The sequence below is a fragment of the Impatiens glandulifera genome, chromosome 6 (genome assembly GCF_907164915.1).
Source record: "Impatiens glandulifera chromosome 6, dImpGla2.1, whole genome shotgun sequence".
Taxonomy (NCBI): domain Eukaryota; kingdom Viridiplantae; phylum Streptophyta; class Magnoliopsida; order Ericales; family Balsaminaceae; genus Impatiens; species Impatiens glandulifera.
In genome coordinates this window covers 31,919,976-31,935,067 of record NC_061867.1, presented here as the reverse complement: position 1 = coordinate 31,935,067, position 15,092 = coordinate 31,919,976, and the positions used below count along the sequence as shown (strand labels likewise).

Sequence of the window (15,092 nt, the reverse complement as noted above, 5' to 3'; positions counted from 1 at the left end):
AGTTTCTAAATTATCTAGGGATGAATTTTCAACCATAAAATACCATAAACATCAAGCATACAAGCTTATGCAATTTGAAATATATAAATTTCAAATTCAAACTGTAAATATGAATTGAAGGGTGATTGGAACTTTACCATGGATTGGAGAACACTCATTGATCCTTAGGAAAACTTTCTGGATGCTTATATCCAAGCTTTAAGATCTCAAACAAAAAATTCGAAAAATTAAAAAACTTCAAGCTTTAATGGCGGATTTTTGATTTTCTTCAATTTAGAGGTTATGAGTTGATTCTTTGCCTTCAAAATTACCCAGGGAAGCTATTTATAGCATTCTTAAGTCGGTGATCCAACCCACTGGATTAGATCAGCCAAAATTCATTAATGCTATTTCCCTATTCTTAGCTCAAGTGCCCGGAATAGGGATGATTCATCCTTATTTCGTAGGAGAGAATGATCACCATCGTAGAGTGATCATTCTAGAATTTGAATTAGTCAATTTGGAGGACCAATGGTCAAGTTCCAAAAAGACAAGCTCAACACGGATCTTCAGAGCTTATCCACTCCGACGTCGTATTGGAGACAAATGTGTTGCTCAAAATGACGTTGTTTTGAGTGTCTTTGGGCATTCCGTCCAGCGCCGTTGCGTTTGGGACTAGTCCGTTAACGCCCGGGCGCGCATTTATATGGCTGCAACCTGTTACGCGGCTCCTTTTCTAGGCGTTGGATTTTCATCTAGCGCTCATCCGATGGTCCTAGCATGCGCTGCAACTAATTCCTTTAATTTTGGCCACACAAATAGATCACAAATATATTTTTTTATTAAATCCTTAGGGATTTATTTGAAATTAATTTTTCATGTACCTTATTAGCTTTAATTTTGATTTTTTTAAATAAAAAATATTAAAATAAACATAGAAAATATTTTACCAATTTTTTTTGTTTTTGTATATTTTTAATGTTAAATAAATAATTGTTTTAAATGAAATGGATATAACAATTTATTCTAAATTGTTTATTTTTGTCTCTTATTTTTTAAAAAATTATTTTTAGATAAATGAGTATAACATTTATTTTGAATAATTTTATTTTTAATATTTTAATTATTTTCCTTAATTAATTAGGCTTTAATTATTATAATAATTAATCTAATTAATTATTTTAATTTGGTTTTTAGCTATGAAGTTAATTAGTTTGATTTTGTTTCTGTAAAATAAATATTTTAATATTAGAAATTGGAGTATATATTTTTAGTGCTTACAATTTTCATTATAAATTTAATATTTACAAATTTGTATTATTTAACATCTATAATTTTAATTTGTTCATTTTATTTTTTTACATGTTACTTTTTAGTGAGAAATATATTGACAAAAAATGTAGAAAATATGTCTCATCCATTGATTGAATTGAAAATAAAAAAAACTTATTTATCCTATTAAATTTTCAATCACTTCAACGTAAATGACGACACGTTATTTCTTACAATTTTATTGTCAATAAATTTATCACTCCTTATCAATTTTTATTTGCAAATGTTCTATATGTAATATTTATTTAATTTTATAAGAAATATTTTCTTAACAAAATATATATATATATATATAGAATAAATATTAAAATTTTAAAACCCCGGATGAAGATTGAAATTGAGATTACACTATTAAAATTCTTAATGAAAAATGAAGTCATAATCTCATTTTATTTTACGAGGTTCGAGAGAAAGGTAAGCCACGTGATTTAATGAAATTGACATCAAATTAGACTCTAGTTTAGCCTATTATTTTGATTCCACATCCCACTTGGAATTCGAAAGGAAAGTAAATTATGAGGCAAAAATTATTGACTCGATTTAACGTTTTAAGATGTCGACCATTTTTAGACATTACACAGTGTAACAAAAAAATGTTATTTGGTGTAAAATGGAACCAGGCCTTAAGAAATCTGTGTATTTTTTAAATTGACCTACATTAAAATTTGAAATTAAACCCTTAAATTCCAATTTCAATATTATCAAACATATTTGTAACAAAGATATTATAGTATCCTTGTACTTCTTCTTTTTTAACTACAATTTAATATGTATCAGTTTAGAGGGTTATAATTCTAATCTCAACTTAAAACACATATTTTAATTTATTTATATTATTATAATTGAGTGTATTCGATTAAGGCTTAAGTAGTCTGCAATATACATTATAGTAGAGCTTACACGTTAAACTCCCTTAGGTTTGTTATAAGCTATTATGTCCTTGAGTTTTTAGATAATTAAACTATACCCAAATGGTACAAACAGTTTTTGTAGGAATTAAATCTTCTAACTAAAATAAATCATACTATAATTGTTAAAAAATTCTAAACATTACTATTAAAAAATCAAAAAGCCTTTTTAGTATTATGAACAACATCAAAACATTTTTCCCATCTAAATTTTCATTTATAAATTAATTTAAATTATTATTGTCATATATATGTTTTAAAATTTGCAATTGAGATCCTCGGATACTAAAGGTCCTTGTGCTTTCTCTATAGGAAGCCCAGAGGCTCCACCAACCATACTATATATTATATAAAATAATAATAATAAAATAAATATGGAAGTTCTAATTTTTTATACTATATAATATATTTATTTATAATTAAACAATATCTTAATATCTTAATTTATAAATAAATAACCCCAACTCAATAATATATAATATATTAATTCCTAATTAAAAATTCATAACTTATGTTTTCCTAATTAAACTCATTTTTCTACCATTAAGTTATATATAATTTATTCGGCTTAATTAAAAAAAATATATCTCTAATAATAGTTTGTACCATGTTTGAAAAGATTAATTTTTTTCTTTCTCCAAAATATATAATTTATTCATTCCTAATTAAAAAACCCATAATTTATACATTCCTAATTAAACTCATTATTTAGTTATATATAATTTTTTCTGCTTAATTAAAAAAAATATGTCCCTAAGAATAATAGTTTGTACTATCTTGAAAGAATTTTTTTTTTTTATTTCTCTATAATTTCATATAATCGTATTCTCTGGTGACATAAATTGAAATTCATTCTCAACATGTTTGAATTATTTCAATTTTATAGTAATTTGTGTATATTTATTCATAGTGTAAATGTATATTATTTTGGAGTCGGTTTGAAAGATTATCGACATTTTTTAAGACCTTCATATACGTTAATTTTTTTTTATCTTTGACCTAAGATATATATTTTTTCTCTTCAGTATTTTTATTTTTCTGATGTCATGCTTTGTTTTGTTTTGCTTAAACGATTCTTATTTTTTAATATTTTGTTATTATTTAAAAAAATTTATATTATATTAGTTTATATGAAAAATATTTTAGCATTTTAAATCTTAACTCCGCCCTTATTCATAGGGAGGGATAAAAATGTTTAAAGAGGTCACAATGCTTTCGAGGGATGAATATTAACTTATAATGAATTATTTATTAAGGATGATATGAAAATAGTTAAGAAATTTTAATTTTACAATTATATATGCTAAATTGGGATCATTTTTATTAAAGAGAATAATAATAGGCTTTTGAGATGATGGGCCGACTTAGAATTACATTAGTGAACTATATTTGTATTTGGGCTTAAATATGAATTAAAATGTCATCATTAAATTTATAAGTATTTTTAGTTAAGTACTTAAGTTATTTCTAGAACAGTGTCATCTGATTAAACATATTCGTTCACCCAAAACATATAAAAGTATTGACATATTTTTAGTCAAAATTGAGTTCTAGCTTAATAAAAATATATATATATATGTTTCCAAATGAGAAATGATTGGAAATTTGGAGGGAGATCGATGTATCACATTTTTATTTGTTAAAAAATAAAAAATAAAATCTTTTTTTCCTAATCTTTGCACATTCTTTTATAACCAATTACATAATGTCAAGATGATTCTCTTTTCTCTCTCATTTCTCTCTTATTTTCCTAATTTCCAAATGTATTTTTTTTATTAGTTTATAAGATTCCTAAATTTATGTATTTTAATTTCTAATTCATATTGTTATTTTATTTATAATTTAAAAATCAAGAAATATTCTAATTTAAATAAATCAATAAGAATCCACCTATATATAAGAAAGTACTTAGTTTTTGGCAACAATTCCTCAAACTCTTTATTGATAATGAAAATTCAAAGGCATTTTCTAAATTCTGAATAACAAAAAAAATGAGATATATTTAATTTTTTTGTTTTGGAAATAATAAGTCATTCTTTAAAAATGTAACACATTGTTGAAAATGAGAGACAGTTCATTTATGCAACATGATTAGTTAATTTAACATACTAACAAAAGTGTCATATTTTGATCAAACACCATCGAAACTTGACAAGTATTATAGATGTCGGTGTAGGATTAAGGATATAAAATGTCATTTATGCAATACATTGTTTGCACTTGTCATAGTTTTGGACCTTTGGTGTAAAGGACTTTACATGTTTTTTCTATCTTTATAGGTGTTAATATGTCTCACACAATAAGTTCCAATCAACAAATAAATTTGTACATATTTACTCCTTTGGAGGAATATAATTTTAGAGTTTGACAAGGGAATTAAAAATATCCAAAATCAAAATGCACTAATTTAGGTGCAAATAAGGAATTTATGGGTGCATAAATATTTCGCCGCAATTTTTTTTTACTAAAGTTATTCTATCAACGCTAACCTCTAACCAATGTTAACAACGATATAATAACATTGATAACAGTTTTTTAATGTAGTTATACAACTCAGGGTGTTTGTCGATTCAATTTTTGGGTTATTGAAGTTCGTCAGTTTAGTTTTTTCGAATTTTTATTTTTTAGGTAATTCGAAAATCGAACTGAATTAAATAAATTCTAATATATCCGAACTGAATTCAAATTTCATATTCAGTTCAAATATTAAATATTTCTAATACGAACCAAATTCGATTTTTTTTCTTTTATCGTCAAATATTGAATTCAAAATATACTAATTCAAAACAAAATTTTAATTAAGATGTTGAATGATAAAGATAGATGCTGAACGACATTGATAAATTTTGAATTCAAAATAGGTGTTGAACGACTAAAATAGATCAAGACTTAAGGGTATTGACAAAGAATAAGCTCTAGAGATAATGGTATTAGATAGATCGAAAGCTCTAGAGATAACGGTATTAATTAGATCGAAAGCTCCAAAGGGAAAAAATGACGAGATTAGATCAATAGTCTAATTTTTTAGGTGGATGGTTGGACGGGAGGTGAGAAGCTGAAGACTCTTTTATATGAGAATATAGATGAAAGCGGGAGGTGGGCTGAAGGAAGGTGGCGGCTAAATGATTAGGTTAACAGAATAAAGATGAGGGATGTTAGAGAAATTATTTGATTATGTTAAAGAATAGAGAGATTAGGTTTAGAGAATATATTTATGAGTAGGGTGGATGAGAAATTAGGTTTACAAAATATAGATGAGGTGGCGACAAAATTAGGTTTAGAGAAGATTGATGAGGTGGTTATTGATAAGGAGTTAGGTGTAGAGAATATATATGAGATGGTGGTGACTAAGGAATTAGGTTTAGACAATATAGATGAGACGAGGGAGAAAATATTATATATTAGATAAATTATATAATATACAATATATAATAAAATAAATTATTTTTTGAAAAAGGTTTATGTATATTAAAAATGAAAAAAATCGTTTAAGCAAGACGACAAAGAATGACATGAAAATAAAACAAAAAAATGGTACTCAATAAATTATCGAGCTCTTAAATTCTTAAAAAGAACGATTAATTCCTCAATAGACTCTATTGACTTTCTAAACTAATCTCAGAAAGCATCATAATAATATTATTTTGAATGATACGCATTTGACGATTTCGATTATTGAAAGTTCGACGATTTCTCTCCAACTAGATAATCCACCAAAAGAATAATTGTGATGATAACTCAATTATAGGTCTGCCATATCAGCCGCATCAATTCAAACTTCCCAGCAACTTTCCAAAGAGTCGGTTATCACCCAGTGAATACTAGTAATACTACACAAAAGACTCCAAATAATAGTCACAACTCAACAATGCAAAAGTAAGTGAGTTGTCGATTCAACCTCTTTGTGACATACATGACTAGCCATAATACAATATTTTTTCATGCACACATCATCTATTATAATTTGATCATGAATAATGCTTCATCTAAAGAACTAGATCTTAGATGAATTCTTTGACCACCAAAAGTTTTTCCTAACAAAAATTAAATGGTATCTTAGCGGACAACTTGTAACAATGCCCCACTTGGAAACTATCCATATCTAGCTAACATATAGTGTCTTGTTCAGACGGTGACAATTGTTTGCGTCCTACCAAAATTAAAAAAAACTATTATGTTATGAAGTCTCCATAATGTTTAATCTCTATCTATATCTAATTCGGCTAGCGAAACCACAAGATCAATAATCAAACATGTCTTTAACTGTTGTTTTTTATATATAGCAATGGAAACAAGCTCATGATACATCGTAGCTAGACTTTTGATACTACACCAAATGTCGTCCCAAAATCTAATTGAATAACCATCCCCACAATGAATCTAAACTGGGCATGAAAATTTTTCTACATAGATGAATTCCCTTTCAAATGCTACACCTCGCTAGATAATTAAATATTTTTGTGAACCAACCAGATCAATCATTACAATACTTACATTTGATTATCGATGCTCAAAGACTATTCGACTCTATTACAAATCTACTACATCATTTTAATAGAAAAACCTTATTAAATAAACTAAGATCTCGAATATCTCATCCCCTCTTTTAGTCTAGCGACAACAGAAGGTAAATACCCCAGCCTCTCTTAGGTCTTGGGTTCGAGTCCGTTAGATGATAAGTTTCGCTCGTCTAGTTAAATTGGTTGAGTAAATTTTTGGGCTATATGCTCAACCCACAGTAATTAGTCGCACTCTAAAGGAGAAGCGAACCTATTATTCTAAAAAAAATCTCAAATATCTAGACCTTCTTAATCTTTAAAACATTTTACATTATACCAATAAACTATTATATATATAACAAAAATAAATAATAATAAATTGTTAGATAAAATTAGACCGGTTCACATAATCTAACTTAAATAAACCTTTCATGCAGGAACAAGGAACCGGACCGGTCAAACAAAAGAACCGGCTAAGAAGACTAGCCGGTCAAGCCACTAAACCGACCAGGAACACTTGGAACATCACCGCACAATGAAAGGATCGGCCAAATCTTAAAACCGGAAACATTAGACAGCCGATCAGCCACAAGGGTGAGGAATAACCGGGAGCTGTCCGGTTAAACCAATCACACCGGAAGCCATTCGGTAAAGACAAATGACCAACCAAGTACAATAAGACAATTTGGGTATCTGTTGAGTATGATACCAAAGGAACAGACTGAACACTTCCATATCTATACAAGTCTGAGGAAAGTCTGCAGGCTGCAGAAGACAGTCCTACAGTATCTTTCCACTTCGGGATAAGTCAGAAAAGAAGATCTTCCAAGTACAGACAACTGTTTAACAGACAGTGTCCACATTGAGTAAAAGACAAACCTAGCAGGTTTGTCTTACACACCGGAAGAACAGACTGCAAAGTCTGTGAGATTGACCGCCAGGTCTGAGGTTGACCGTCAGGTCTGAAAAGATGACCGCAGGGTCTGAATCACTGAATCACTAAACCTCTGCATCTCTGCTCATCCAATCAGATTCAAGGATATGAAATATGACCGTTGGCATATTTCATCTATAAAAGGAGCAGCTGAAGAAGAGCAAATGCAGGACACAAGTGACACAGCGAGCAATTAATTTACAAGTGATAAGATTGTGTTTTCTTTCTAGAAAAATCCTAAGCGCTAAAGTTGAAGTGTGCTTTACAATTTCGGTGTAAATTGTAAGAGTGTTATCGAGCAGGAAATAAGTCTCGATCGGATTGTATTTGTATTCTTTAGTGAATATCCTTCTCGCGGTTTCGAGAGGAAGGGGTGACGTAGGAGCTTTATCTCTGAACATCCATAAAATCTGTCTTGTTACTTACTTTCTGCCGGTTCCATTTTCTAACCGACTGACACCGCTCTAACCTATTTGACTCTATTCAAACCGGACCGCCAGGTTATAAATACCGACCCACCAATTTTTCGAACCTTCATCATCCGAAACCGGTTCTGCCTATTATACAAGTGTGCTGCTTCAACCTGAAACAAACCTCATCCGCGCTTGAACCTAGTTCAAGGGTTTGTGACAGTTTGTGTAGTATTGAAACCCCAGTGTTAATCTCTAACAGGATTAACCACCACCCGTTGAGTGAAACCCGCTAACCGGTTCAACCCCCGGTCCTCCAGCGGCAACCTAGATCCTAACAATTGGTATCAGAGCAATTAGTTTCAATACTCAAGCAAGCATGTCTTTCGATAGGCCTCCAATGCTAGAAGGTGATGACTTTGCCAACTGGAAGGCACGCATGCACCTACACTTAATCACCTTGGATGATGAGATGGAGTCCATTCTGGCTGAAGGACCGATATTCATTGATAAGGACAGAAAAGAATGGACAGCTGAAGACAGGAGAAGAAATAACCTGGATAATCATGCTAGAAACCGGATCTCCAACAGTGTGGACAGAAACACATACTGCAAGATCAGAGATTGCAAAACTGCGAAGGAGACATGGAACACGGTTATTCAGATCTTTGAGGGAAATGAAAAAACCAAGGAAAACAAGGTAATGGTAGCTACTCAGAAGTTTGAAAGCATCAAAATAAAACCGGGAGAAACAATGAAGGAGTATAGTGACCGGTTCACTGGTGTGCTAGATGAGCTAGCAACTCTTGGCAAGAGGTATGACAACAAAGAGGTCATCATGAAATCTTTGAGATCTCTTCCAAGTGCATGGGACATAAAGACAATGGTAATGAGGGAATCGAAAAGCCTACGTAAGATGAAACTACATGATGTATTCGAAGATCTTAAGGCATATGAGTTCGAAATGAGATCTAGGACTGAAGAAGAAGTCTCGGCCTCAACATCAACCAGAGCACTAATCACATCTACAGAACCACCTGCACCGGCACCTGCACCTGCACCTGAACCGATTAGAACCGCCGAATAGTTCACCGAGGATGCCATGGCTATGCTTTCACAGAAGTTTGGGAGGTTCATGAAGAGAAGTCAACCAACAAACAACTACTATGGTGATAAATCCAATGTAAGGTGTTATAACTGTAACTGTTTGGGACACTTCAAGTGGGAATGCAGAAAACCGAGAAGGGATGACCGGAAACCGGATTATCAAAATAACCGAAACAATTATCAACAAACCGGTGAAGGAAGTGAGATTCAGAAAGCACTGATAAACGATGATGGGGGAAGTCTATGGGCTCACAGTGACAGTGATGATGAACTCACATGTCTCATGGCAAACGAGGAACAAGTATTTGACTCTCCTTGTGAAGAATTTACTAAAGATGAATTATATAATGCATTGAATGACATGGTAGAAGAGTATAAGAACCTATTAGCCATGTTACCTAAGCAACTCAACCTTAGAACCGACCCTATAGTACCCATTCCGATAGAACCAGAGGTACTGGTTGTAACCGAACTAGAGGTCATAAAACCTGATGAAATACCCAGCATAGAAACCAAGTTAGATCCTGAACCACCACTTAGTACCGAACAGCCTAGTGAACCAGCTAGAAAACTGACCGAAGAGGAAAATGCCCGACTCCAGTTTAAGATGGCCGCATATAAGAGATCTAGTGATATGGTAAAGAAAATGTGTAGTCATTACAAACACCCTTTTTGTATGTTCGGTTTAGGATATACAAAGGATAGCTCCAAAGACCAAAAATCCGTAGAAAAAGTAAGATTTACAAGGAGTAACCTTCCTCTTATTAGATTCATCAAAAGCTCCTTGGCCGCTGAAGAGGAATTGACCGCATACTATAGGGAAGAAAAGCTAAAATACAACTACGTTGGTCCGACCGACTCTGAGAAATGGTTTGACCCTGAGAAAAGAAAAGCCAACATTCTCAAAAATAGGAAATCCAATCGTCAACCGCATAGGTCAAACCAAAGATCACCCTCATTTAAGGCTTTTGTAGAGAAACCGAGATATCCAAAACCAAGTGCCAAAAGGACGGTTAAAATCTTAGCAAAGAAGGTTGTCCGGTTTATCAAGGTTTGGATACCTAAGGGACTAATCGCATGTGGACCCAAGTGAATGTGGGTACCAAGTAGTTGTAAATATGTACTTTTTGCAGGATCTAATGAAACGGCTAGGAAACTCTGAATGGTACTTGGATAGCGGTTGCTCCAGGCATATGATCGGGAACAACAACCTGCTAACCGACATCAGAATAGAAACCGGTGCTCTAATTACCTTCGGTGACAACTCAAAAGGTAGAACTGTGGGCAAGGGTAAGATTGTCCATGGTAACTTAACTATTGATAATGTACTCCTAGTTGAAAATCTACGTTTTAACCTGCTAAGCATTAGTCAAATGTGTGATGCTGGATACACGGTAAAATTTCTTAAACATGCATGCTTAGTTAAGAATTCTCAAGGCATTATACTACTAACCGGAAATAGATTAGGTAATATTTACAAGTTAGACTGGAAAACTAAGGTAGAACACCCTATATGCATGATAGCTAAGACTGATCAAACCTGGTTATGGCATAAAAGACTAAATCACCTAAAAATGAAAACCTTAAACTACATTCGCGGTAAAAAGCTAGTAGAAGGTATTCCTGACATAGTATTTAACAAAGATAAGGTTTGTTCAGCATGTCAAATGGGTAAACAGACTAGGTCAACCTTTAAGAGTAAAGGAAATATCCAATCTAGCCGATGCTTAGATCTCTTACACATGGATTTATTTGGACCGATTCATGTCGTTAGCCTAGGAGGTATGCTGTACACCATGGTAGTTATTGATGACTACTCTAGGTTTACATGGGTAATATTTTTACCATCTTAAAGTGAAACCGCATCAAACCTGATCATACTTGTTAAACGTTTGCAAAATGAAAAATCAACTCGTATTAATAGCATTAGAAGTGATCGAGGTACCGAATTTACCAATAGTACCTTAACCGCATTTCTTGATGAATCCGGCATTAGACACGAGTTGTCTAGTGCTAGGACTCCTCAATAAAATGGCCTGGCCGAGAGAAGAAACCAGACTCTCAAGGAAGCCGCATGGTCCATGATAGTCGATTCGGGCATTGCTCAGAAATTCTTGCCTGAGGCTATCAACACTGCATGTTATACACAAAACCGGTCTCTGATTAACAAGTTTCATAACAAAACACCGTATGAGGTTTATTTTAACAGGGTTCCAATCATAAGTACCTCAAGATTTTTGGTTGTAAATGCTATATTCATATAAATGGTAAAACATATCTTTCTGATTTTGATGCAAAAATCGATACTGGGATCATGTTAGGTTACTCAGCATTAAGTAAGTCATATAGAGTGTATAACAATAGAACTTTAACCATGGAGGCAACACTTCACGTTGTTTTCGATGAATCGGTTGAAAGTAATACTGCATCACGCTTTAATCTACACAACAGATTGGAAAACAACAATATCCACTCTGATAGTGAAGATGAAACACCGGTTTTCAGGCGGTTTGTCCATGACCAGATGGGTAATATTGAAACCCAGCCTGATCAAGCTGTTCCACAACAGGAAGCTGACACTTCGGTCCAATCCGAGGAAGTCGGTCAGTCTGACAATCCTGTTCAGCCTACCGATATGTCTAGCCTTCATCAAACAAACGGTAATATGGTAGACATCCCTAAACCGAATTTCAAAAGGAACACTAAACACCCTCCTGAGCAAATTATAGGTGATCCTTCAGAACCTGTTCGAACTAGGGGTCAACTTCTGGAGGAATACTTTAATTCCGCTTTTATATCCCAGATTGAGCCGAAAAGAATAGATGAAGCATTGTCAGATCCGGATTGGATATTGGGAATGCAAGAAGAACTAAACCAGTTTGAGAGTAACAAATTCTGGTACCTAGTTCCTAGACTGAAAGATCACCCGGTCATAGGAACAAGATGGGTATTTAGAAACAAACTCAATGAAGACGGTTTGGTCACAAAGAACAAAGCCAGATTAGTGGCACAAGGTTACAAATAGGAAGAAGGCATTGATTTTGAAGAATCATTTGCCCCTGTAGCTAGGATTGAAGCTATTAGGATCTTTCTAGCCTTTGCTGCATTCAAAAATTTTAAGGTTTTTCAAATGGATGTTAAAAGTGCATTTTTGAATGGTGACCTACGTGAAGATGTATATGTTGAACAACCACCCGGTTTTAAAAGTGCTGAATTTCCAAACCATGTATACCAGCTAAACAAAGCTTTATACGGTCTAAAGCAAGCACCTGGAGCCTGGTATGACACACTAACCGCATTTTTGATCGCACATGATTTCACGATCGGCTCGGTGGATAAAACGTTGTTTAAATTTGAAAAGAAGAAACATATCCTACTTGTTCAAATCTATGTAGATGATATTATTTTCGGCTCAACCGATCCTAAGTTGTGTGATAAGTTTTCAACCCTGATGACTAACAAGTTTGAAATGAGTATGATGGGAGAATTAAGTTTCTTCATAGGCCTTCAGGTTAAACAACTCGAAGAAGGAACCTTCATAAGTCAACCCAAATACACCAAGGAGCTTCTAAAGAAGTCTGGCATGGACACATGCTCCTCAGCGGCTACTCCAATGAGTTCATCGATTAAATTGGACAAAGATGATGAGGGTCAATCGGTAGACCAGATCGCATACTGAGGCATCATCGGTTCTCTCCTATACTTGACAGCGAGTAGACCGGACATTCTATTTGCAGTCGGTGTGTGTGGAAGATTCCAAGCTAATCCTAAACAATCTCACTACACAGCCGCAAAGAGAATATTGAAGTACCTAAAGGGCACACCTGATGTCGGTCTGTGGTATCCAAAAGACTCGTCCTTTAATCTAACGAGTTATTCAGATGCAGATTATGCAGGTTGTAAGATTGACAGAAAAAAGTACCAGCGGAACATGTCAATTCCTAAGTGACCGGCTTGTTTCATGGCATAGCAAGAAACAGACATTCATATGAATAAAAAATATATAAATAAATATCCTTATTTTTAAAATAATAATGAATGGCTGATGAAGCCTGAAAATAATGCAAATTGAATGTAAACAAAATTATATTAATAATAAAATCTTTACAATTACTCATTCTCCATATTAATATCCATTTATAGTTTCATAATCTAATTCATAATTTATAAACATAAATTTTGTTGTCGGTATCTACCTCTTAAAATAACTTAAATTTTAGTCATTTTTTTAAACATTTTTTTATATATTTTTTTAAGATTAAATATTTCATATTATTGAATACATGAGTAGTTGTACGGATGCTATGATTGAAGAACATGAGTTAAAAAAGATTAATATATTGAATTTTCAAACAATTTATATAGTTTTGTACTTTGATTTTCGAATTTTATTTTTAGAATTTTGAATAGAGGGTGATTTAATATTTTGGACTATAATGTTTTAGAATTTTGAATAATTATGATTGTTTCATATTTTCATTTTGAAATATCATGTTTTAAATTTTGAATATGTATGAAAGTTTGATATTTTAATTTTGAAAATAAATTTGGTTTGAGTTCGAGTTCGAGCTTGAGTTTGAAAATTTATTTTTTTTTCAAACTTTCGAGTCGAGCCAAGCTTGTAGGTAAATAGTCGAGTCGAGTTCAAGCTTAAATTTATAAAATCGTTCGAGCTCGAGTCGAGCTAATAAATACTAAATTGATGCGAGCTTAATCTGGTTTGAGCTCGGCTCGACTCATTTGTAGCCATATTCTCACAACAAGATCCTATTAACAAATTAATTTATTCATACTGACTCATTTGGAAGGAATATATTTATAGTTTGACGACAAAATAGATGGCAACCGTATTCAAAATTTCCAACATCAAAATGCACTAATTTAGGTGCAAATAAGGAATTTATCTACGCATAAATCTTTCATTGCATAAACTTTTCTAGAATTTTATGGCGTAACATTTTTTATCAATGTTAATCTTTTGTCGTTTACATCTAAAACAACATTAGCAGCGATAGAATTACATTGATAGAATATTTTTATTGGCGTTATACAGCGGCGTATAAAACCCACACGATCTTTTCTATTTGACAATTAGTTTTAATATTTAGTGATGTTTAATATTATTTTAGTTTTCTTTAATATCTAAAGGGATTTTAAAAATATTGACAATAACAAGATGCGCCACAAATATGTAATAACTCTTACTAACAATTTTGGTGTAATGTCCTTTTTTAAGATTAATTCAATATTGTGAAAATCTAATTTCACATTACCTCAATAAAATATTTGTGATAAATATAAGAAATATATCAATTTAATAATTATATTTAATGACATATTGTTTTTGGTAACTAAATAATATATTCAATCCCTTTATATATGATTCAAAAACCTTTGAAATTTATCCCATCAAAAAAAAAATATCACTATAGAGAAAAATATTTCGATTAAGATGATTAAAAATACCGATAGTTCGCTAACGTTTTCGAAGAGAAAGTTCAGCGCTTTCAAGAAAGCTGACGAGCTTTCCACTCTTTGTGGAAGTGAGCTAGCGGTAGTCATGTTTAGTCCAAGTGGAAAAGCTTTCTCTTATGGCAACCCCAGTGTAAATTCCATATTGGATCAATTCATGGTCCTTGATCCCTTGAAAACACTTGATCCAATATCCCATGAACTCTTAGAGGCACAAAACAAATTACGTGTTCGAGAGATTGAAGCTCGAATAGCAGATGTTGAAGATATGCTCAAACTTGAACAACAACGAGAACTGTCACTAGATATGACTAACTATGCTAAGAAAAGATGGTGGGAACAATCCTCTGAGGAGATGAGCTTGACCGAGTTACATTTGAGGAAGGATAAGATAGAAGAGCTAAAAATGTTTTTTGAAGAGCAGAAAAAAATGAAGATGTTGACCGAATGA

General features: G+C 32.4%; 1 protein-coding gene across 1 annotated transcript; it reads left to right on the top strand.

Moving 5' to 3' along the window:
• The first annotated feature begins 14,621 nt into the window (after window positions 1-14,621).
• On the top strand, window positions 14,622-15,092 carry LOC124943505 (agamous-like MADS-box protein AGL62). The gene has a single exon (XM_047484004.1). The coding sequence runs from the start codon at window positions 14,622-14,624 to the stop codon at window positions 15,090-15,092; it is 471 nt and encodes a 156-aa protein (XP_047339960.1).

Coding starts and splice junctions, on each gene's coding strand:
- LOC124943505 (XM_047484004.1), top strand. CDS start 14,622: ATGATTAAAAATACCGATAGTTCGCTAACGTTTTCGAAGAGAAAGTTC.